The sequence below is a fragment of the Abrus precatorius genome, unplaced genomic scaffold, assembly GCF_003935025.1.
Source record: "Abrus precatorius isolate BTA unplaced genomic scaffold, Abrus_2018 Scaffold5, whole genome shotgun sequence".
NCBI classification, from domain to species: Eukaryota; Viridiplantae; Streptophyta; class Magnoliopsida; order Fabales; family Fabaceae; genus Abrus; species Abrus precatorius.
Window position 1 is genome coordinate 11,276,594 of NW_020874395.1, and position 25,596 is coordinate 11,302,189.

General features: G+C 26.8%; 2 protein-coding genes across 2 annotated transcripts; both read right to left on the reverse strand.

The window, feature by feature from the left end:
• Positions 1-2,955: 2,955 nt before the first annotated feature.
• LOC113866666 (E3 ubiquitin-protein ligase ATL31-like) lies at positions 2,956-4,970 on the reverse strand. The gene is made up of 4 exons (XM_027501474.1): positions 4,085-4,970; positions 3,871-3,978; positions 3,196-3,248; positions 2,956-3,063 (listed from the first exon to the last, which is right to left on the reverse strand). The coding sequence occupies exons 1-4, from the start codon at positions 4,968-4,970 to the stop codon at positions 2,956-2,958; spliced, it is 1,155 nt and encodes a 384-aa protein (XP_027357275.1).
• A 5,346-nt stretch (positions 4,971-10,316) lies between these two features.
• Positions 10,317-20,222, reverse strand: LOC113866667 (F-box/FBD/LRR-repeat protein At1g78750-like; the record flags this gene model as incomplete). Its single annotated transcript, XM_027501475.1, has 7 exons — positions 10,317-10,490; positions 10,636-11,604; positions 17,387-17,571; positions 17,623-17,748; positions 18,245-18,469; positions 18,511-18,658; positions 20,178-20,222. Coding segments are annotated over 7 exons (1,872 nt in total), but the record flags the coding sequence as incomplete, so codon positions are not given.
• Between the last annotated feature and the right edge of the window lie 5,374 nt (positions 20,223-25,596).

Consider the following 25,596-nt stretch of genomic DNA (forward strand, 5'->3'; position numbering starts at 1 on the left):
ATTTGGATATCTTATGCTGTCATGTAAGTTTTCAATGAGACTAAACCATGTACCGAAGATAAAGTAGCATGTTGCTTCACTCTTGTGTTGTTAATTCGTTTTAATGCGAAACATCCATGAAAATGAAATCCATTGATTGAAGGTTGATGATGCCATGGTAACAGGGGTTGTGATGTGAGTGAAAGTTTTTGCTAAGTTTTAAGAATAAAGTAAGAAGGTGTGAAAGTAATAAGAGTACCATTTTTTTTTCTATTTTATTGTTTCTACTAAAAGGTTTACACCATCTTTGAAGATGCCAATTCAAACTCTTCTTTCATTCTTTATTTTTCCATGGACGAAGGATACCATACCAACCATGACAACATGTCCTAACTTTGAGAAATAATTCCTTTAGTCAATTATATTTTTGTTAAAATACAAATAATTTAACAATTTTAAGGAAGAATTATTTTTGTTTCTAATTTTATTCTTGATATGGTTATTATCTCAAAACCCATTTTCTATCTTTTCTCTCTATTCATTTATTATATAAAAAAAATTAAAATGGGTATAATAAATTTAATAATACTTTTTGTAAGAACAATATGATTAAATACATTTCTTAAGTTTTTGTATTACAATCTTAAATGACTATTTTTCATAGAGACACAGATGAAGTTTTTTTTTTTTTAAAACTTTTTTTCTATATAGACATCATTATAATTGTGTGTAAAATATTTTTTTATTATGCTTTCCTAAACTTGTATGGGGCAAGATAATAGGTTCGCTTGCTAAAGGATCGACATATTTTCGCTTTTAAGGCCCATGTTTGATTCTTGCTGTTAACATTTAGCAGTGAATTTAGGATAAACTTTAAAAAAAATACATATTATAAAATTATTTTCTTTAGAAATATATTTTAATTTTATGAAATATTAATTTTTTTTAATTTTACATAGTTGCGTCATAACATTTTAAAATAAGTTTGTAATTTAAAAAAAAAACGCTTTTCTTCTTAAAAAGCGTTTTAGTCATTTTCTTCCATTTCTAATATATGATTAGTCTTTAAAAAGGCAAACTGTATACCAATTTATTCTCTAGAAAATTATTGAAATCCAAATTAGTCCCTGCAAATATTAATTCAAACAAATAAAAAAATGCGTTTACAATTTAAATAAAATTAAATGATCAATTTTATTAAAGATCAAAGTGTTTCTTGTATTTATTTATGATTAGTTTAAACATTTACCTATTTAACTACTGTTGAAACTCATAAGTGTGTCATGATGTAAGATTTTAAATTGCAAACCATATAATGTGACACATCATCGTTATAACTCAATTGCAGAGTCACTAAGAGCGTGTTTGATTTTACCTTATATGGTCATAAATTACATTAATAACATTTTTAATTATAGTTTCTGCATTAAATTTATAATTGAAAATTTCATCAGCTGCAATTAGCCCATGACGTCCTCAACATAACTCCTACTATAATTATTGTTAGTCAAAACAATAAAAACAGTAACTATTGAAGCGATGCCTCAAAACAAAATTAAGCAAATAATACTAGTAACACTTGTTTTTTTAAATATATTTTTTATTATTAAATAAATTTAATATAATATAAGAAAGACATATTAATTTAAAAGTAAGAAAAAGTAAAAATCACGTTATTTTTGTAGTTTTTAATAAATTTAAAGTTACATGAATTCATTAACTCCAGAGGAAACTAAATTTCTCACTCTTGTTTCTCTCTTATCAACCAAATCACACTTTTCTCGGCCCCAATTCTTCAACTACATTTCGTGTTAAAGTTCTCTATTTAACTCTCTGAGTGTTTCTTTATATAAGAAAGTGTTAATGTTAACTTTTAAGGATGACTTTAATTAATCAGGAATAGTAAGATTTTAGCTAAAAATAAATATTTTTTAAAACTTTATATTTCTGATGTAATAAATATACATTTTTAAATAAAATCTTAATGCTTGAAATTAATTTTAAAGGCTGATGTTAACAATAATATCATTATATAATGTGAACCTAAAAAAAAATCTGGTACTCTTGCAGCAGACTAGCGACACAGAGAAGGAACAAGTTCCTTATGGTACAAGACACAGACAACACATGAACACGTAAAGTGGTATGAGACACTATACAGAATGAAAAATTATTGGACTTAGAAAAATAGTTAATTATGCATCCATGTTATTGACGGACCTGTGATTACAAACATATAATGAATAGGAGATTGAGCCAAGAGTAAGAACTCAATTAAATTGTTAATTAACACTGTGTTTGTTTATATGTAATTAAAAGAAAGGGAATTTAATAAGTATGGAAAGAAAGATTAAACAAAACTTCAGTTATTTGGATGCAATAAAAAAGATGAAAAAAAATTATATTTTATATAGTGGGTCCATTTTGACCTCCCCTTCAAAGCCTTTGAAAATATACAGTAAAAAGGCAAATTAGCTAAATAAAAAAAAAAGGTTATATGTCAAGAATAAATAAGTAATTATGTCAAGAATAAATTTTTAATTTTTTCCATCTATTTCCACTCTATTTAATTACATTCCAACAATATTAATATTTTTCTTTTATTTCTACAATATTTTATATCCTTCTCTGCATCTATAAGAGTGAAACAAATGCCACCATGGAGGGCTGAATCATCGTAAGTGTAAATAAAACGACAAACTACATGTTTTATCAAATTCACTTATCAGAGATAAAAAATTTCTATTCGTAACGATGAATACACAATAAATTAAGATAAAAAAAACTAAAGAAATTGTTCAAACTTACAAAGATACATACGAGGTTATATTAGTGACAAAATTTAAGAGTAATATCATGATTATTATTAGTGTTATTTTTAGTTATAGTTAGAATTTCACTTTTATAATTTGCATAATAAATATTTACATTAAAAATCATTACAAACACATTAAAAGTAGTTGTGCTCTAATGGGCTCACTTCTTGGTGTTGATATCAAATGAGGAGCTCTTTGCAGATCTTTGTCTCGTGGGATCACTTTTCTGTTTATTAGACAATTGGAGTGTCAAAGCTGTATTCTTATCCTAATATCATGAGTTAAGTGTAAAACCAATAAGTACACAAAGTCCACTATGAAATGTTTTAAAAACTCAAAATGATTCAATTAATTTAATCAGTTAAATCCACTGTTGAATTGTGATTGAACTATAGTTGACCGGATCTGGCTCAACTTGCCAATTTGATCCAATTTTTACAATAGTGTTTGAGACTATATTGTAAAAATTAATTAGATGAAAGCTACTCCCTATGAGGTACAGTTTGCATTAGAAAACAAAAATGGATAAAACAAAAGTAGTTTTTTTTTTAAAAAAATTTAATTTGGCTTCCCCTCTCACATGTTGACAAAGACATTTGCAGAAGCATAAGCAGAAGCAGAAGCAACCTTTTAAACAATTACTGCCCTCAAGTATTCTACATTTTAAGAATTAAGAAAATCAGTTGCACACAACTCCAGAACAAACAAATAACACAATTATTGTTCAGTTTAATTTACTCTTAAAAATCAGAGGTAAAGCATTAAAGGACCAAATATATATAAAGAGCGAGAACTCTCACTCTCAACTTGAGAAAGAGAATGTAAGACTTATGCTAAAAAATTCAAATTAAAAATAATATCATAATTAATAAATAAAATTTTAATATGTATGATATATTTAAGAATATACAATAAAAAATTCTGTAATATAATATATTAATATATTAAATTTGATCATTTTTAATAAAAATTATTATTTTTAATTTTTTTTTCTAAACTATTTCTTAACTTAACACGTACTTACACACACATTAAAAAAAAAAAAACTAATAAATTACCATTTTCTATCCCATACCTGTAAAGGCAGAATTCTCCCATGTTTGCGTGGATTGCGCCAAACAATAACACATCATCAATTCAATCATTCCAATTTCTCCAACACACTGTACAACAGAACCCAACCCTGTGTTTTTCCATCAATTCAAACAAATGGACAAGTGTCCTTAGTCAAATCCAAGTTCACAACACTTGGAAAATTGACTCTCTCTCTCCTCTCGCAACAGACGAACCCCAAATCCTCAGAATCCCAGAGGACACATTCAGAGAACCCCAACCACCAGAAACAAAGGGAGGGGTCATGGACAAAACCCACCTACCATTACTATTATTCTTTCCCTTACTAGTGCTACCTTCACCCCTTTCTCCACTCCTCAAAACGACGTCGTAACTGGCAGAACGCTTCATCATCATCACACTTCCACGTTTACAATCATCCATAATCTGCTTCATCACTTCCTCAGGTAACCTCAGAGTGAATCTCTCCAAACCCTTCCCTTCTTCAACAAATGAATGACCCGTTGAATGTGACCTCAAAAGCACCCCAGAAGCTTTCTCCTTTGAACACCCATTACCCTTCCCAACACATCCATCAACATTCCCACGCACCCCACTTTCGTTTCCACCACTATCAACTTCAACCCTTCTCACAGAACTTTCATCAAACACATGGCGCGCTCGTGCTTCCCCTTCAATTTCCACCTTCACATCATCGGTTTCCGGCTTCAGCTTTGCCCGACAGATGGGGCAGGTCACGTGCGAAGCGAGCCACGCGTCGATGCAGTCTGGGTGGAACACGTGACTACACTTGGGCAACAAGCGAAGCGCGTCAGCGTCTGTGAATTCCCCCAAACACACCGCGCACTGCAACGCTGCGTTCTGACCCGTTTTGAGATGCTTCACTGCGGAATAAGGCATGATGGGAAACGTGGCGAGCACGTGCGGGTCGATTCCATGGTGGGTCCCAGTTGGGTTCTGAGGAAGCGTTTCTTGTTCGGAGCAGTAGCGAATGCAGATGGTGCAGAAGCCAGTGATGAAGAAGGCGAAAACGAAGACAACGAGTAACATGGGAAGTGGTGTGTTGTTGTAGTTGGTGGTGGTGGTTTCGTTGAAAACCATTGGGTGTGCACGTGATTGAGCACGTGTTGTGTGGAACATGGGAAAAGATGATGATATTATGAGGAAGAGTACTAAGATGTTGCTCATATGGATTCTTAGTAGAGGGTGTTTGTGTGTCTCTTGTTAATGATGTCTGTTTATTTGATGATGTTGGTGCCGTGTTTTGTGTGAGAATGTTTTGTTTTAAAATGTTTATACAGAGTGGTAAGAAGAGATTGGAAAATGGGGATGGTTAATGGGTTATTTTGGTTTGGTAGGATTAGAAACAGTTTTTGGATGTGGTGTTGTGGTTTTTTAAATAGATAGGGTTTGGTAGGAATATGAAAAAACAGGTGAAGAAGAAAACTGGGAGCTAGGACATGGGTTTTGAGGTAGAAGACCCTAGTTTTGAGAGTTGGCTAATGAGTCACTGACTGAATTATAAGATTCTATTATTTATATATATATATATATATATATAAAGGTTACATTGTTTGAACCGTTTAAATTTAATATGTTTAACATATCATACAACCCCTTGTACAATTATCTTTTACTTATATTTCACTTTAAAAAAAGATTAACTTCTTTTTTTAAAATTGAATTTAAACGAATAATAATAATGTCTTTTTATTAAAAAATATTTATTATACTTTTATAATTTTGATATAATAAAATTTTTTAATAAAATTTTATTTTTATGTATATACATCTTTAAAATATATTTTATAACACACAAGTATTTAAAGATGTGTCAACTTAGATGTTATAAAAACATTTTTAAATTGTAAATTCTATCCATTCATGATTATAAAGGGAATAGTGGAATACGTGTCTCGTATTTTAAATTGCTCGACTGAGTGAGTGTCTTTCAGCCAATTTTGAATTATTGATCTTGATGTCAAACTTGGAATAATGTTTCTTCTAGCACGATCTAACACAAAATTAAAATGATAATTATCGGTAAATTTGTTTGCCTCTTTTTAAAATCAATTAATGATGTTTCAATTTTTAGTTGATTCTAAAGATATAAATAGTTTTTTAACATATATTTGAGGGCATACATTAAAAAATAACACATAGTAAATTTTATTTACATTATTAATGTATTAAATTTTATGATACTTTTTAATTTTTATTTTTTTGGTTGTATATTGCAAAAATCGAAATATAAATTAAATGATAGATTGATAATTTGTAATCTAGAAATCAAAATTTGGTAATATATTTTGGTAATCAATAAGAAAAATGTTATTAAATTATTGAAGAATGGCATAAAAAATTGGGGTCCGAGTAATATATTTAATCCTGATGACATTTTCCGAAATCCCTGAAAGCGTATATTAAAGTTTGACATGACCAGCTCTAATCTTTAAGCAGAATAATTTTGTTTTCTAACAAAAACAAGAGCTAATTTGTTTTGTTCTTCTCATATGGCGTAACGTTATCAACGATAAAGAATTAAAAATATGAAACCAACTTGTCTGAAGGCTACGAGGCACCAACCGGCTATAACCCCAAATGAAAAATATCATATTAACAGTAACTGTATAGCTTTAGGATTGTTACGAGTGATTATGTACGAAAAACAACACAAGATAAAAAGCATTATAATATTTTCTATTATTAATTGAGTAGAAAAAAAATTTAAAGATCCACCTGCATAGTACACTGGTTAGAAAAGGACAAACAACTCCTCAATTAACATTAAACCAAGACCATGACCTCAGTTGAATTAGATCAGGCAAGTTACACAAATCAACTTCGACAAGGTAAAAATGTCATTGTCACGCAGCAAATTGATGGTTTTCATGTACGAATTTATTGAATATTTTTTTTAATAAACAATGTTTAATATTGGTTTAAATATGTTTTTGTCATCACATTTTAACAAAAAAAATAAATTAATCCCTTAAAAAAAAATTTATCCCCTACTTTCTTTTCTTTTTTTTATAAATTCTTGTTTTTAGTACTAACATTACTCTGATTCATATACTACCATATATCAATTTTTAGTTTGATTACTTCAACGTTAGAAACTAAATAAAAATTTATAAAAAATTAGAGATTAAAACAAACAAAAAATTGTTTGAAGAGACTAAAACAAAAAATTGCTAAAATATGAAGGACCAAATATATATTTAAATTTTTAATGTCTTTGTACGCTTGCCACAAAATTTGAAAAAATAAAAATTTATGAATTGATATGATATTTCTTTTATTTAATGATATTTATTATACTCTCGTTAAGTCTGTTTACCTCGTTCTATTATTATTTTTCCATCCAGATTTCAGGAAACTAAGAGGCAATCTATCTAGCAGGTTCAATTTCTCCCACTAATAATACTTTTTGGGTATATCTTATTTTAGATTTTTTGTTCATTTACAATTATAATTAGTTTGGTCATATTTGGATTATATTAAATTAAAATGCTGTATATCAAAATTACTAAATTGAGATGTTATATTCTTTGGATTTAAGCTGGTAGTGTATGTTGACAGGTGATTTGATATTTTCTGAAATGTGTAATTAAAGAGACACTCAACCAAACTTAAATAAATTTAAAAGTATACCTTATTTTAGAAGGATTTTGCTAGTCTAAGTAGTGTTGTAATTAGCTTAGCTTAACATTGATTACAACTCGCACGCTGGAAAACAGAACTTGGATTTAAACTAGCCAGTTTAATCCATGGCTATAAAAGGAGAGATACAAACTGGAATGTCTTCAACCCATATTTCATTTGACTACAACACGTATTTTTATATCGTGACAAACATGATGATTTTAGCAATATATCTTATGCAATGACAAACTAAAACCGGGAAAGCAATGCTACAAGGGAAATCTCGAGCAAACTTAAGCCAAAAAAGGCACAACTTTAACATAATTTGCAACATCTAATTAATAGTGCTTACTTTGAGTGATTTCAACATCTAAATTTATGATATAGCACGAGTCTATGAACCAAAACACAGTTTCAGCATGATAATCATAGTAATCCAGTAAATACATGAAATCTAAAACTCACTAGGATTTTATTGCATTGCATAGATTATGCATGACAAATCAAAAAGTAAATGTCAAATTTCGAGAGGATACAACTGCAGGTAAACTACACTGGAAATAACAAGGGAAGGAATTAAGAATAATAACATACAAGAAAGCTATAGTGTAGGTGTCATAAGCACAGTGGAAATTCTTTAGTTATCATTGAACAGTTTGAATTGGATGTTGAAATCAGTTTAGATCCTTTGGCACAAAGGATTTAATCAGCTTGCTCCGAATATTCTATCGTAGATAAGCAAATGAAAATGCATATCACTAATATTTTTTAATGGATGCAAACAATAGCTAACACCCTTCAAACAAATACATAACACATTTCTGAATGGATGCAAAACAAGCTTAACGGGATTATGGAAGCAATAGGAAGAAGAAAGCACAGGGATATGAAAATTAACATATCAGTGATTAGAGCATTTCATCATTTAGCTTGTACAAAATCAAAAGATCCATTTTAACACAGCACAAGTAAATAACATAGCAAAAACAGAATTCAAAGTCAGCCACAAATAGATGGTGAACATACAAATGTATGTTGTCATGTTTGAAGAACAATTTCACTTTCATCAACCATCTACAATAGTTCAATGCATACTCTAGCACAGCAAAAGAAAATGAACTTCTAAGTTCCCATCAATCAAACCAAATTCAAGGTTACACGAGGCATGGGATTCAACAAACAATTCACAAAATCAAGTGCTAAGCATTCTTTAAAGCACAGTTGTAGTTCAAACATTTTGTATGCAGTCAGGAGCATCTCGAGTAAAGGAAATGAACAATGGATCCAGTCTTAGTCTCAATCATTCGTTCATGTGAGTTGCAGGATAATTTATTGCCTAGATTCTCGCCAAATTCATATCACAACATTCAACTGACATCAAACGAAAGACAAATCATAACTATTCAACGACAATTTCAATCTGCATCCAAACTGAAAACGAAGAAAAAGATGTAAAAAAAATGGGTTACTGAGTCACCACAAATTCTCACCAATATCCCAAACCCAGATCCAAGAATGAACTGATTATTAAACAAATTGGGCAGCTATAAATAAACAAGCACATCTAGTTGGCTAACAGTTTTAAAAGCACAAATAATGGCACAACTGGCAGCCAAACATCCTGACTCCTGGGAACTGTAGTCATTGACAAGTGACAGTACAAGGTCAACTACTTATTTGGTCAAACAATTCAAATTATTCAGGACTTCCCAGAAACTAAACCATAAAAAAAAGGCATAATTCATTTTAACAGAACCATAAAAATAAGGTGCAAGGCATGGTTTATTTTTAAAAACCAAACTAAGCCATCGGTGACCATCACTAATGACTTCAAAATAACGGCTACAAAGTTCTTCAATGATCCTGAAAATTTAATATAAAACTCGACCATTGGTCACTGGTCAGTACATAATCCAATCTACTGTATTACTGATAACAGCAGCCGACAAGCAAGCATATCAATCCCACTATATAATTCTACTTTATTACCAAATTCCTAATAAATCACAATTAACAATTCGTGAATGTATTAGAAATTTTATTATATCATCTTAAACTCCAATTTTCCAAAATTTTACTTCATCTCTTTCCTATTTTGAACTTACCAAAATGCTTTCCATAAAGATTGTGATTGTATCTAGATCTGCAATGAAACTAAATCTAAGAAATTCTAGATGTGAAATCAAACATAATCAATAACTAAATATCATTCTTAGCCTTACAGAAAAGAAGGATTTGATCTACTTTCATGAATATAAAGTTGACAACCATAATGCAATATACTAGCAAATAAAGTCACTTCAGATTCTTCAGACTGATACGGATCTTTTTCGTCAGCACTTTTGTTCTTTAAGGATGATCTAGATTGTAATAAATGTTAAATAAAACTTCATAGGCAAATCAAACTGATTACTGCCAATAAAAAATATGTTCGTAATTTGAAAAATATTTGCTATTAAGAGTTGTTTTCTGATGCAGTCTCATTTCAATGTTAAACAGAATGCTTTACTTACCATCATTCCCCAACAAAAGCATGAAAAAGTTGTGAGTTCCAGACACATTGTCCCCCGAACTGATAGTTTCTCAAACTTAAAATTTATCTGTCAAACCAAATTGAAAAAAAAATAGCATCTATAACATAAAGTATAATCAAGGCACTCAAAAATATTAAATATAGCAAACCATAATTTTCTGTACTGAAAGAAGAGTGTATTAAGTATATCAGGGAGAAACAAAAGCAAAAAACAAGACTGAATATTATGTAAATATATCTATCTAAAGGGTTATGCATGGATATAACGTTCAGCAATTTATGACATCAACTCTTGCTGGTGGAGAGTTTTGAAGTAAGTACTCCACTATCCTGTTTACTTCTGCATCAGATATTCCTGCATCTTGACGCATTTCCACTTTCAATAATTCCAATCTAACAAAGCAGGGAGGTTGAGCAGCCATTGAAACAGGATTTGCGAGATCCTACAATTAGCGTAAATTGGATACATATTTTAATGGATATTCATGAATGACCGACAAGGAATAGGCAAAAAATTTGTCTCAATAATGCAGACATCCCTTAGCATTATGAAAAATTAAGCGAATAAAACATAATAGATTAACTTACATTTCGTATTATTTCAAGGGTACTCGAAGAGAGTGTCATTATCTTTACATTAGTGAGCACTTGCAGCCAGCTTATGATGTACAAGTCAGTTTGAACATATGTACGACAAAAGGTGTCAATGGTTACATGTTCAAGAACAGGAAGATTGCATGTGGAGGAGAATCGGTGATTGTAATGATCCGTAATAGTTAGAGAACTAAGACTTGGAGTAGAAAGCATAATTTTGTAAACTCCTGCTAAATAGGCACCATGTATGGTCAAACTGGAAAGGTTAGAATTAGATATACATAGGAATTCTGCATCATTATGCAAAGCACAATTTGCCAAAGCCAAAGTATTCAATACATTGCAGGTCGAAAATGGCTCGGCACAGCCACTGTCACCAGCAGTAAAAGTGACACTCTCAAGTTCCAAGCTTTTTAATGCTGGCATATGCAGAGACTCTGGAAGTACTATCAATGAAGGGTCATAAGAACTAATGGAAAGCCTAAGAAACATCAAAGATTGACACGAAAAGATGAAAGGGCGAAACTCAAAACTAGGTCTGAAATTTAAGTTTATAAAGATTGTCAACACCTGAACATTGTGCAACACAGCATATTTCATGACCCTATTCAAGAGTTTAGGCTCAGCAAGACCGCGACGTGTGAAATCAAGATTAAGCAGGGAAACAGAACCATCTCTATTAGACAGAACCTGAGACACAAATTTACTGAAATTGGTAACGTTATCAAAGTATGCAGTATTGAAAGCAAGATTAGTGAGACGTTTCCAAAGGTTCTTCCATCGTTTAGATAAGACACAAGTCTGAACAGCTTGTTTGGTGTCCATAAATTCCATTATATGGAGAAGAACACAATCAGGTAACTCACTGAACCTGTCCCTTTTGTCTCTTCTTCCACGTTTTCTCTGTCCCTTGTTCATCTTCAGCGTCGATTTCCCCTCAGTTTCTTTTCTTTTCATTGATACCTGACCCAAACATGTTACATATATTTGATCAATTCGATTTTTTAATGTGTCAGTTTTCTGAAGTGTGCTCACAGACACACATTACAAAATCCATAAATAATAACTTTTTTTATTATAAATCGTAGTATTTAATGTTATCAATTACATAAATTTTGTAAAACACTATGATCTTTAATACACATGTTCTTACTACCTTTGAACATACATTAAAAAAAAACGTTACAAAAATATACAAACAATACAACAGCCTTATCCGTGAGATTACTACATTAATCAGGACGACAATGAAGTAGATAAATAACTTTTCAAATAGATCTTTCAAAAACTTAAAAATAAAATTAAAATATATATATTTAAATTTTGTTCATAAACTAATTTGTAAATAATTATTCCACCAGATCAAAAGTATATTTTAATAATAAAAAAAAGGGCCTTTATCGATTAACCATTTGGAAAGTGAAAATAAAAAAGGATAACGTTTGAGTGAGTTCCGAAATAGGTGAGTGAAAACTTTGGCAAATACTAAGCAGAGCAACACAGAAAGAAAAAGGTTTGAAGATGATTGTTGTGGTAATGATAATGATAGGTGAAAAGAGAAGAGAGGTTATGCGATGAATACCTTTGTGAGGAAGTGGAATTTGTTGCTGCAACGTTGAATTTAGGTTTCAACCCTTTCGATTACTGATGCGCAGAGAGAGGGAGTTAAAGCGTTTCACTGCTTCTCTTTTCTCTCAAATTCCCGCCTTTTTCTTTTCATCTGCTTTTATTTTTACATTCTCTGCCCATTGTATAATTTTTATTTATTTATTTTATTAGCACTTACTGTTCCGTGTTAAATACATTTTTATTTCTTATATTTTAATAAATTGTTATTTTTAATTTTTAGTCCTTGTATTTAGTCTAACTAAAAATTATCACATTCAACATGATACCAAAGGACCATTTCAACTCACCACTCCTAACAATTGCTGGCTTGAGATTTACTTCTACAAACTCTAGCAAAACGTCCTTTCTTGCAGTTGAACGTGTTGATATAAACTTTGATGAGAAAGCCAATAGCCGAGGCAAGGAAAATAAAACATTTTCATCATTTAAAAATAAAAAACAAAGTTAAGACCTTGTAAAAACACACTTGGGTATAAGAGATCTAAACTACGATTCTTTCCAACTTTGCTATAGAAGACCCAAAATTGGGAGACCGTGCATGTTTGCATCGTAAAGTAGTGGTAAAAGAAAAGATAATCCACAAAACCCTTGAGAAAACAGTCTTTATATCAAACTTCACCCTGTAGAATCCATTAATCCATTGTAAATATCCATCACTTCAAAGCCGGTAGCAGTCTCCAAATGTACTTCAATCTCTCTTTCATAGTCACAGATCCTATATGCTTCCGCAATAGTTTAATAACCAGTGGCACCATGCCAAGGGAAGCAAAGTTTTTTGAGAACCTCCTCTCCCAAAATGCAACATTGGTCTCAGCTCGTTACTATCCACCAACCTTAGACAAGCCATATTGTTCTTGAGAAGATCCACACATTCCCTTACTCATGCAGAAAAGATAAACTTCTCCACTTACATCCTTTTTATTAATAATATGATTTAGAAAGAAAAAAAATGTTTCTACCTTATTTGAGAATTTAAACATTTAAAATATTCTTAATACTGATAAAATAGCTTGTTATATTATACCGATGTTAAACTATTAATTATAATTAAATTTTCAACCCAATTATAGAAATTATTTGATGTTTCAACTAATTTGGTGTCTTAAATTATTTGTTGATTTTAATTTTACCTAAGCAAAAAATATATCATTTTAAAATATGTATGTCAAAAAACTTTTTAAAGCGTATATTTACCTTTTTTTTTCTAATGAGAAGTTCATATAATTTCTTTTACTTGAAAGACTTATTTTTAAATCTTTCCAGAAAAAATTAGTGATATAATTATTAAATTCAGTACGATCATTGATTAGGTTGGAGTACTCAGTCAATGAATTATTAATTTAACTAATGAATCACGGGTCAAATAACATTAAAAAATTGTGAATACTAAAAGTTTTATAAAAAACTTAGATTTATATATAATTCAAATAAGTTTGAATGGCACTCAGATAATGGAACTAAAATCTAACGACAAGTCGAAAATAGAGTTCCTGGTTCGATTCTCTAAACAACTGGACTCAAAAGTGAGCAAAATCATTCATATGCCAGAAAAATATGGTACATTTGTTCTGAGACTTGGGTGTTACACATTCTATATTCAATTGTATTTGTTAAAATAAACAAGTAGTACATTCAAAACATTAGCAACTCCAAGAACAGGTTAGATATTCTCATTTTAAAGTGGGGTTTGAGTAAGGTCCAATTTGTAAGCTTTTCAATAAATATTTATAAAAAATAAAAATAAAGAACAGAATGAATCAAATCACTGTTATTAATTAGTTAATATTAACTTCTGCTCTTTTATTCTTTTAAAAGTTTTTTCAGTCAACTTCAAAAATTTAAGATGCAAAAGTTAATATTAACTTATGAAAAAAAAATATTTATATTATCTTTTTATTTTCTTTCATATAAGTATTTACATGAATGTTTAACCAAAATGAGCCTAACTGCAACAAGCTTCCCAAAAGGCAAACATACCTCAGATTTTTTGACATGGGAGGATGGACATGGTCATGGAAAATTAGACTTCTATGTAGCTTCTCAACTCCAGAGAAGCTGGGTTCACAATTGAGACTTTTTATTATTATTATTTCTAAAGCATTACATATTTTATGTTAAAAGTCTCAACATCAAACATTACCTTAGCATATTATGTTAACGAGTTATGAACATGATGAGTATCTTATCTAGTATGGATGGCTAGTAATCCAAGACCAATAATTACTCTTCTTTGTTTATTGGACCTTCTCTTATTTTGTTTCCTGCAATATATTTTTTAGTTAGTTTCATTTTAATTAAATAAATAATCTTTAAAAATATTATTTTATTTTAGTTTCTATAAATATTTATTTATTTTTAATCTCTATATTTAAAAAAAAAACTCCTAAACTAAAATCACGTATTTTTTAGAGACTAAAATTAAATAAAATATTTATAAATCACAAAAATAAAAAAATATAATAATTTTATAGACTAACTACTTAGCCTTTTTTACTTAAATAATGCATTTTTAAAATATGATTTTTTTTAAAAACTAATTTCCTGTCTAGTGCTTTTTTTGCCATGTTAGCGATAGTATCGTTTGCACGTGGACAATAGTAAATTTTTATTATTATCTTAATAGACTATCGTACAAAGATTATCAATACTATCTTAAAAAATTGGCATATGTCATGTATATCAGACGAGATAGAGCGATAATAAATTTTTATTATTATTATTTTAATAAATTATCACATTAGAATGACCAATACTATGTGCACATCAGAAGTGAGTAAGACAGTCGTTTATGTATTTGATCTTTTAACACGGATGAGAAACCTTATTAGAAGCAAGGACTTTAGCAAGCAAAAGTAAGTATGACAGTCGTCTGATGTGCATGCAGTATCAAACATTTCCATGCGATAATTTATTAAAATAATAACAAAAATTTACTATCATCCTACGTTATTTAATACTATTAAAATAATAATAATAATTTATTATTATTTTATCCTATCTGATACTAACAACACATGTCAATTTTTAAGATAGTATCTACCATCTTGGAACGATAGTCTATTAACATAATAATAATAATAATAATTTATAATATCGTCTATACATAGATGATATTATCACTAACATAACAAAAAAAAAGCACTAGATAAAAAATTAATTTAAAAAAAAATCTTATTTTAAAAATTACTTTTAAAGATATATTATTTAAGTCAAAAAATCAATTACTTAACTAAACCTAATTTCATTTATATTTCAAGATATTTGAAATATAAAAGTACCTTTTTTCATTAAGGCTAGAAATAAAAAAATACAAAAATAAAAATTTCATAATTAGTGAAAAAGAAATAGTAAATGAAAGTTGGTTAAGTTACAAAAAGAAATAGCAAGTAAAAACTATTTAACAAATTAAAGGCTTAATTGTATTTATAGTCTCTTTAATTTAAATTATGTAATTTTAGTCTTCTAATATCTTTTTGAGCTAATTAAGTCATTCTATTTTTAAAATTATATAAATATAATCGTTCATCAATTTTCTTCTATCTTAAAATCATAAATTCTATTTTTTTTATTTAATTTTTGTATAAATATTTTGATTAAATTATCTATTATTTAAAATCAACTAAAATATCAAATTTTACTCAATTTTAAAAAGTCTTTAAAAAATATTTTTAAAAACTTAATATCCCATTTTATAAAATCCTTTAAATTTCATCAATTATTCATTAATTTTTCACTTTTTAAACTTTTAAAAATATTTGATATTTTAATTTCATTGCAAACCCTAAAAAATTGAAGAAAAAAATTAAAAATTTTAAATAAAAGAAAATGGATGAAAGACTAAATTTATACAATTTTAAAAATAGAAAAACTTAATTAACTTAAAAGAAATTGAAAAACCAAAATTACACATAACTCAAACTAGAAAGACTAAAAATATAAATAATTAATTTTTTTAACATGTACAACATTACACATGATAAAAAGAAGTTATATATAGTAATTTTTTATTAAAAAATATAGCATTTAATAATATCAATGCATTAATTTTAATGTAAACTTACTATATATAACTTCTTATCATGTGCAATATTGTACATGTTAGAAAAATTAATCATTAGTAATTATTTATCAAAAATTATAGCATTTAATAGTATCAATGCATTAATTTTAATGTAAACTTACTATATATAACTTCTTATCATGTGCAATATTGTACATTTTAGAAAAATTAATCATTAATAAAGCTTAACAAATAATAGTGTACATAAAAATCAATAATATTTAAGTAAAATCAAGTTTTTTTTAAAAAAGGATCATTTTAAAGGTTAATTTCAATAAAATATATGATTTTAGAAATGAAGAATAAACTAGAAGATAAATATTTAAAATAACAATCATAAATATAAAACCTCAAATATAACCCACTTCAACTAGTCATGTGAAGATGTTTGGTCCATGTTAGAAGAAACCATAACCTAAAGAAATTATTCTGACATCAACTGACTCCAATCTGAAAATGCATCTGGCCTCAGGTTTTACCAAACTAAGATTTGAGAGATCTTACACAATTAGAGTAACTTAGAGTCATTTTAATGGATATTATGACATGCAAAATTGAGAATTGTCAAAATTTTAAACATATGAATGCAGACAATTCATGACTAATAAAAAAAATAAAGAGGCAAAAACATACTAAAGTAACTTACATATAATATTGCTCAACACGAATATTAGAATTTTTTATAAAATTTATTATGAACTATAATTAATAGCAATTTTTTTATTTTGTCAAAAACAGACTAATATTATTATCTATTTTAGAATATTTAAGTATACTAATAATGTGATTAATTACTTATGACAATAATTCTCTATATGAAATATAGTATGGACCTAATTTCTAAACATATAATTGGAGGTACTTAGGTTTAATAAATATTAAAGTTTTTACAAATAAGTGATATTATTATTGTTATTATAAATTTGTATATTAATATTCTAAATTCATATAATTACACTCATTATTTCGTGATAACTATATAGAGAATTTCAATTTCTTTGCATTGGATAGCATTTGCAGACATCCTATGACTGGTGAACTTGCATAGTTAAACACATTAATATATGCTTCTCCAAGGTAAGAAAGATTGCATGTGGAGGAGAGTTGGTGAGAAGCAAAACCTTTGATAGTGAAAGAACTAAGATTTGGAATAGTAAGTGCATCTTCATAAGCTTCTACTTCAAGGAAACTGCATATTGCCAAACTAGAAAGGGTAGAGTTAGATATGCAGAGGACTTTAGCTGATTCATGCAAAGAACAACATGTAAGGATCAAAGTATCTCAAATGGGACAGTTTGAAAAGGGTTCAGCAACTCCATTGTCACTTGCAGCAGAATAGACATAATCAATATGCAGGGTTTTTAATGCAGGCAACTGCAGAGAATCCGGAAGTATTATCTGTGAAGGTTTACACTCAACTGAAAGCTCAAGAAGACATGTTAACCACTTATAGCAAAAGATTAAAGGGAGAGTCTCAAAATTGGGTGTAAAACTTAAATTTGTATGAATTTTTAACTGCTGAACACTAAGACATGGCATATTCCACATTTAGGACTTGAGGATCAATCCAATTCCAAATTTCAACAGCCCTTTGTCTCGTCCTCATCTGCATAGCCATGTACTGCTCCATTTCTCTTCCTCTCACCGATACCTGGACCTAATTACTCATAAACTCACTTGCTTTAGATCACAGAAATACTATACTATCAAATCACATTATCAACTTCTCCAACAGATTAACAAAAAACTTGGCATATGAAATAAACTTTTAATAAAATATTATTTTTAATATTTTAACATCAGAATGCTAGAAAAACAGTTCATTAAAAAGAAAAAAACAGCATACGAAATACCTCGGCCATGTGGGTTGGGGAATAGTAATTGGGGGAACCGAATTGATATCGACCCACTAGCGGTGCAGCCTAAGCTGCTTCTCCGATAACACCACGTTCTCCTTAGACTCTTCCAACCGCACACCACCGAAACTTCCATTACCCAAATCGTCGGGGACGTTGCACTCCTGCCAGCCATCGTTGTGCAGCGCGTCAACCTTGTCGACGATTTCGAATTTCCGATGAATCTCCGGTGGCCGCGGCCGGAGCCGGTGCAGACTCAGGACTGATGTCGGGAGATCGGAGCCTTCCTCATCCGCAAACAAATAATCTTACTCTACGGACAACTTGTCCGCCACGAGCAAGATGATGACGGTGCCGGAAAACCACAAGCCGCGCGGAAGCTGATTTCGACGGCCAAACCCTTTTTGAAGTAGGGCGAAACGGGTTGGTGAGGATTTGGATGCCATTGATTACGGATTTTAAGGGTTTTACACTCTGAATTGCATTGTGTTTGCAGAAACTGAAAAAATGAAGCGGTGGTGAGTGTGTTTTTTGAGTGCTTCTTGGTGATACTCGCAGAGGTTTAAAGCAGTATTTATAGCCTTCCAACCACTTCAAAATATTAATAACAAAGTAAATAAATTTTCGGTTTTGTTAAGTTGCTTTTAAAGCTTTTTCATGCATTAATGATAATTTTTATTATTTTTAATAAAATTTAATGTTTTCTTATTTATTATTTTATTTATTGATTAAAAATATTGATATTAATAATAATTTTTTTAAAAAATAATAGTAAAATTTTATTACAAATATAATTGTTATATTTTAATAAATATAAAAAATTAATATAATAAATATATTTATTACTTTTAGATATTTGAACTCAATTTGAAGAAATGAAATTGACAAAATTTTTAATTATCATATTAATTATTTATATATTTTATAAATATAATTAAATTATAATATTTTTAAATATAAAATTTAAAATATTTTTTATATTTTTTATAAACATAATTCATTTATTTATATAAATTAATAATAATAATGAGTTATATGTTATATACTTACATAGAAATTCATTTACTAAAACATTTTTAATTATAAAAAAATGATTTTTAATTATTAATTAAAATTTATTAAAATCATAAAATTATGTAAATTTTACTTTTTTATTTAATATTTTATATAGTTTTTAATAAATTTTAATACAATAGATTAAAAAAATTTAACATTCTAAATTTTACTTTTTTTTAGGCGTTAATTAAAAAATAAAAGTAAATTTTTTTATAAAAATATAATAAATAAACCTATTTCATATTTTCCAATGCAGTGAAATGCATTTTCCAAAGTTCATAATTTCCAAGGCAGTCAAATGCGTTTTTCAAAGTTCATAATGCAATCAAATGTGTTTTCCAAGAAAAACTTTTTTATTTTTTATTGGTTGGTAGGATTTATTTATATTATGTTATTCAGAATAATAAATAAATTAATTAATAATTTATATATTAAATGAATCAAAATATTTATTTATAAAAATATTAAATAATTTAATAATTAATGTACATAAAATATAATTTTTATGGTTAAAAAAAAGAGTGAAATTTGTTTTCTTTTAACATTTTTGATATAATTAATTTTAAGCTATATAATTTTAACAAAAGTCAGTATTTTAAAGGTATAAGTAGATTAATTATTTAATTTTTATTCTTTTGATATTAATTTTTTATTTATATGAAAAGTAATGCTTGCATCATATTTTTTTAACATATTCTTATTATTGATTAACATTTATTAAAAATTATATAAGTCTCACTTTTTGTTATTCTTAAATTAATATTTTCTCTTATAATGCTTTTTTAATTTTTAATAAATTTTAATTAATAAAAATGTTAGAAAACATGTTAAAAAATATGTAATTGCATTCCTCTTTATGTGAATTTATTAGCTTCTTTTTGTCAAATTTATTTATCTTCATGCAACTTGAAACTTTTTTTTCTTTATAAAAAAATTTGACTCGTACTTCTAATTAAAATATAAAAGAAAAGCGTTACTAAAATTAATATACAAAATTATTATAAAAAACTCAACTCAAAATAGATTATTTGAATAATGGTTAGGGTTCATGAAAGTAAAATGCAAAGCATATTTGGTTAAATTTTTCAAAAATATGTGTGAAGGAAAATAGAAAAAAATACAAATTTTATTTTATTATAAAAAATCATTATATTAAAGTTATAAAAGTATTATTATTTTTAATAAATTTTTAATATTATAATTGCTAATCCTCCTGAAATTAATAAAATCATATTTTTTTTATAATTTTAAGTATTTTATGTATATTTTTATTATTTTTTAAATATATGTTTGTGAGCATACATTACAAAAGAGAAATACTAATATTATACTTTTGAATACACTTTTTTAATACATTATTAAAAATTATTCATTTATTTAGTATTTAAATTTTATTTACTAAAATATTATTATTTTATCCTTTTCATAATAGTGATTATTAAATGAGAGAACGGTGAAATAAGTTATAAATTATAAATTAAAGTTATATTTGACTTTGAGATAACATTTAATGCTTATTTAATTTGTTACTTTAATTGATTTTTTTTTTTTGTAATATAGAAATATTTTAAAAAATATCTATTAGAAATAAAATATTTTTTAAAAAATCAAAAGAATTATCATAAATGTTTATTAAAAAAACTTTAAATATTTTTTAAATAGTATGATTTAAAAAAAATTGAGAGTTATTTACATTTAAATAAAATATTAGCATATTTAATGTACGTTAAATAAATGTTACCTTAAATTAATTAAGTAAATTTATTGTATGTTTAAAAATATTTGTTTAACCTCTAAATAATAAATTTTGCTATTTTTACTTTGAAAAGAAGAAAATCTATTTATCAAAATATTAATTGATATTTTTAGAAAAGAGAAAAATTTAGTTTAAAATTTGTTTTGACTTGACAAGTATATTTTTTCTCGTATTTTCAGTACACCGGAAACTTAAAGTCACTTAGTTTTATCTATAAAAAATTATGGAATTAGTTTGTTAATTTAAAATTCATAAGATTTTAAAAGAATTTGTTTTAAGGTTAGTTTTCTCTTCTTAAAAATTATATTTTTTAGGATATAAGATAGCACAACTATACATTTTACTATAAACATTATAAAGGCGAAAGAAAATCATACGTCTATATTGTAAATCCTTATAAAATAGTATAGTAATTAAGATAATGTATTTTAATTTATAAAAAATTAAATATTTAGTTATTTAAATTATAAAGTTATAAATATGTTTTAAAATTTTAAAAATATAAAAGTGAGTTGTATTAAATGAAAGAAGAAATATTTAAAGAAAAAAAATATTTATATTAGTTAATAAAGATAATTATTTAACTAAGATAAATTTAAAATATAATTTAATAAGTTTGTACTTTATGAGATCCAATAAATTGGTGTACAAAAGTCTCAACAATTTAAAACGTATAATAAAAAAGTTGTATGATAACATTACAAATTGTTGTATGAATATGATTTTAATTTGGTTAATGAATCATTAAATCAATTATATAGTAATTAAAGGGAGAAATATCTTATAGAATATATTTTGATTAGTTATCTAATAATTTAAAAATATAAATATTTTTTAATTAAAATAAACTGGTACTATTCATAATTAAAGAAAAAAATATTTAAAATAATACATTTTTGTTAATAAAGTGGCATCTATTGAATTAAAATAAAATACATTTTAATTTTTAAAATGTTAATGTATTGTATGAAACTTAAAGTAACGTAAGTATACATGTCTTGACGATTTATAACATGTAAAAATAAAAATATTACACATTAAGTAGTTGAATTAATAAAATGAAATAGTTTTAGTTTAATTAATTAATTAATTATATTTAATAATAAAATAGAAAAACATTTAAGAGAATATATTTTGATTGATCAATGAAATAAAAATTAAAGGAATTATACTTAAACTAATGATAAATATAATTAATTAGAGATAAATATGATTGACTATTAGAAATTTATATTATTTAGTTTGAAATTTATAAAACACACATTCTTAATAATGACTACTTAATTAACTCTTGCTATCAAATAATGTTAAAGGTAAATTGTCATAATAGGATAGCAAAAATTTTAAAAATTTTTTTAAAAAACAAAAATATTTTTTTGAAAAAGAAAAATTGTCATTATAGTTTATTAAAAAAATATTAAATTTTTTTATAAAAAAATATTTGAAATTAAAATAAATTTTGAGAATAATTTATGTATAGGAAAAGCATTAACCTTGTACAACATCCATTAAATTTATCTAAAATTAAACCTTAAAAGAAAGAAAATTTATTCACTAAAATATTAATTGATACTTTAAAAAAATTTATTTTAACTTAATGAATATTTTTGCTCGTACGTATCTCATATGTAATAAAGAACTCAAAGATATGTAATTTTATTTAAAATATTGTGAAAGTAGTTTATTAATTTAAAATTTATAAGATTTTAAGAAAATTTATTTTAAAATTATTTTTTAAAAATAAATTATAACTTTTAAGATACAATACAATGTGACTAAACATGTTATCATATGATAAACAACTCTAAAGAAGAAGAAAAATAACACATTCATATTATAAATTATTATAAAAAGAATATAATAGTTAAAAATAGTATATATATATATATATATATATATATATATATATATTACTATTAAACGGAGCTTAAAAGTCTAAAATAAAACAAAAACTTACACTACAAACCTAGGATACAAAGAATCAAGAAAATCCAGTCTTAGAAAAGGCATTAGGAAAGGGAGAGACTCTTCAAAATACAGAATAGATAATTCATTCTCATGCTCAAATTTTAGCCAATCAAAATTGGTTAGCCTATCTAAAAATATATGAGAATTTAATAAATTTAATCTCTTTCAATAACTCTCTAATCAAACTAATAACAAAAAAGCGAGGATGAGTATAATTTTGGATTCTCTTATGTTTTAATTTGTGAATAGTATCTGAATATATATTTTAATTTAAAATTTGATATTAAAAGAATTTATGATAATGTAAGTTATATATAAAAAGTAATATAAATTACAAGTCAGTATTATAAAATATTATATGATAAAATAAAGAATAATTTTAACTGATTAAATACTTAGTTATTTAATTTATTAAAAATAAGAAGCATGACTTATTTTATTATTTATGTTTAGATTGACATCTTCCCTTTTTTTTAGACAGAGAAATAAAAAAAAGACAAAATTTACTTTATGTATTATTTTTAATGCAAGTCTTCACGTTCAAACTGGGCCTAGTATCATGGTATGGTCAACAAAACAAAAATAAAACAAGTAAAATAAAATAAAAACTTTGGACATTTTATTATTGGGCTTGAATCAAACCAAATTGGTTTAAAAGAAAAACAAAAGCAATGGGCGGGAGGGAGTAGTAAGCGAGGTAAAGTTTGAAGAATACATGTGCAGTGATGTCAACAAAACTTCAAATATTGCTGTCATGGAGAATCAAATTGCAGCAACAAGATTTGTAGTTAAAAAGAGGGACAAAGAAAAGGAGATATGAAGGTGACTATCATGGAAGTTCTAGAGTTGATGGTGTTGTTCACTCACTCAATTTTAATGGGATTAACTTTCATATTCTTGATTTTACTTATTTTATATTTTTCATATATTATGAAGTATTTGTTATAAACATTTTAAGTATATTAGAGACATGAGAAGAACAAGTAAAATTTTTATAATAATTTTTTGAATAATCAAGAATGAAAAGAGACATTTACTTATTTTCCTTTACTCGATGTCTACTACTTTGTTCTTTATTTTTTACCTTTTCTCTCAATATTTTTTTTCTTTAATTTTTCAACTTCTCCCTTCATGCTTTATTTTTATTTCAACAATTTTTTTCCCCTTCCATTTTCGTTTTCTCTCTATATTTTTTTTGTTTTTTATCTTCTTTTTTCTCCTCCTTTTTCCTTGCTTAGAAAACCAAATACTACTAGTATCTAGAAATGAATAAGTTAAGAGACAATCACCACATTAACTTGTCTCTCTATAAGTATGAGCAAATATAATAAAATTGATAGATTTTATAATCTTTCTAATTTTACAAGTTAAAGAGAGGATAAAATGATCGTTGAACATTCAGAAAAAGACTAATTTCTTTTTTAGAGTTACATTCAATCTAAATGGTCTTTACCTTATTTTTTTATTTCTTTATTTATTTATTATTTTATAAAACTTCTCTTATCTTTTTAATTCTTTTTTTATAACCATTGTATCCGTTTTTATCCACTATGCATGACTACTCTATCGTCCATCTAACAGAGACTTGAATAAAATTAATTATTCACATATTTAACAATCTTTTTGCATAATAATATATAACTACATAAAAATTAAAAGTTGTTTACAAACGTTAATTTTTCTCTTCATTATTTTTTGTAAAGTGAAAATTTGTACTATATAATTTTTTTAATAAATGAGGCAAAAATTTGTAAGGGACTATTTTTTTAAATAAATATTAATTTCAAAGATTATATAAATTAAAAGCTCATGTATTTTTTTAAAAAAATAGATATGTTTACATATAAAAAAATAGTTTGACAAACTATTCTATCAACTATTCTAATAATAAATAAAATTTTAAGTTTGACTTTTGGTCTCAACGTTGTAACACCTAAATTACTATTAAGATCCTGCCCTCTAAGAGTTATGCTTTAAGACTTTTATAAAAATAGTGTATCCATCGAAACATGAACAAGGGGTCATTCGACCGATATTAATGTGAAACTACACAAAAATTCTCAACTTATCTCATAGGAAAGTATACTTCATCTTTTGATCCTTCATTCAAATTGTTCATCACCTAAACATGCATATCATATTAGTCTAATATTTAATCGGTATGTTGAAATTTTCGTTATTACACTACATTCTCAGAATAATATCATGAAAAGATGACGATAAGCGCTTAACATCACATATCACGCGGAATAAAATTCTGAAATCATAACGAGAGACATGTAAATAAAAAGAAAGGTACGATTATATAAATCTTTTGTCCAAACGATCAAAGGTAAAACTACCATAAAACAAATACTCCACAGTTTGGTATTTCAAAAAAAAAAAAAAAGCCCAAAAAGAAAGTTTATGAGCAGTGTTCATTCATGACAAGGCAAAATAATTATCTACAAATAAAACTCTAATGGAAGGGAATCCTCACTAGGATCGAATTCCGTTCCATCAGAATCGGATGAGTCGTCCACAGGCTGAGGGCGAGGAGAGGGTGGCAGGTCGTCCGGGTCGCTGTCGATCCATCCAATGGCGGGTGGTGGTGACCGGGAAGTAGGCGGTGGTGGTGAAGGGTGTCGGGT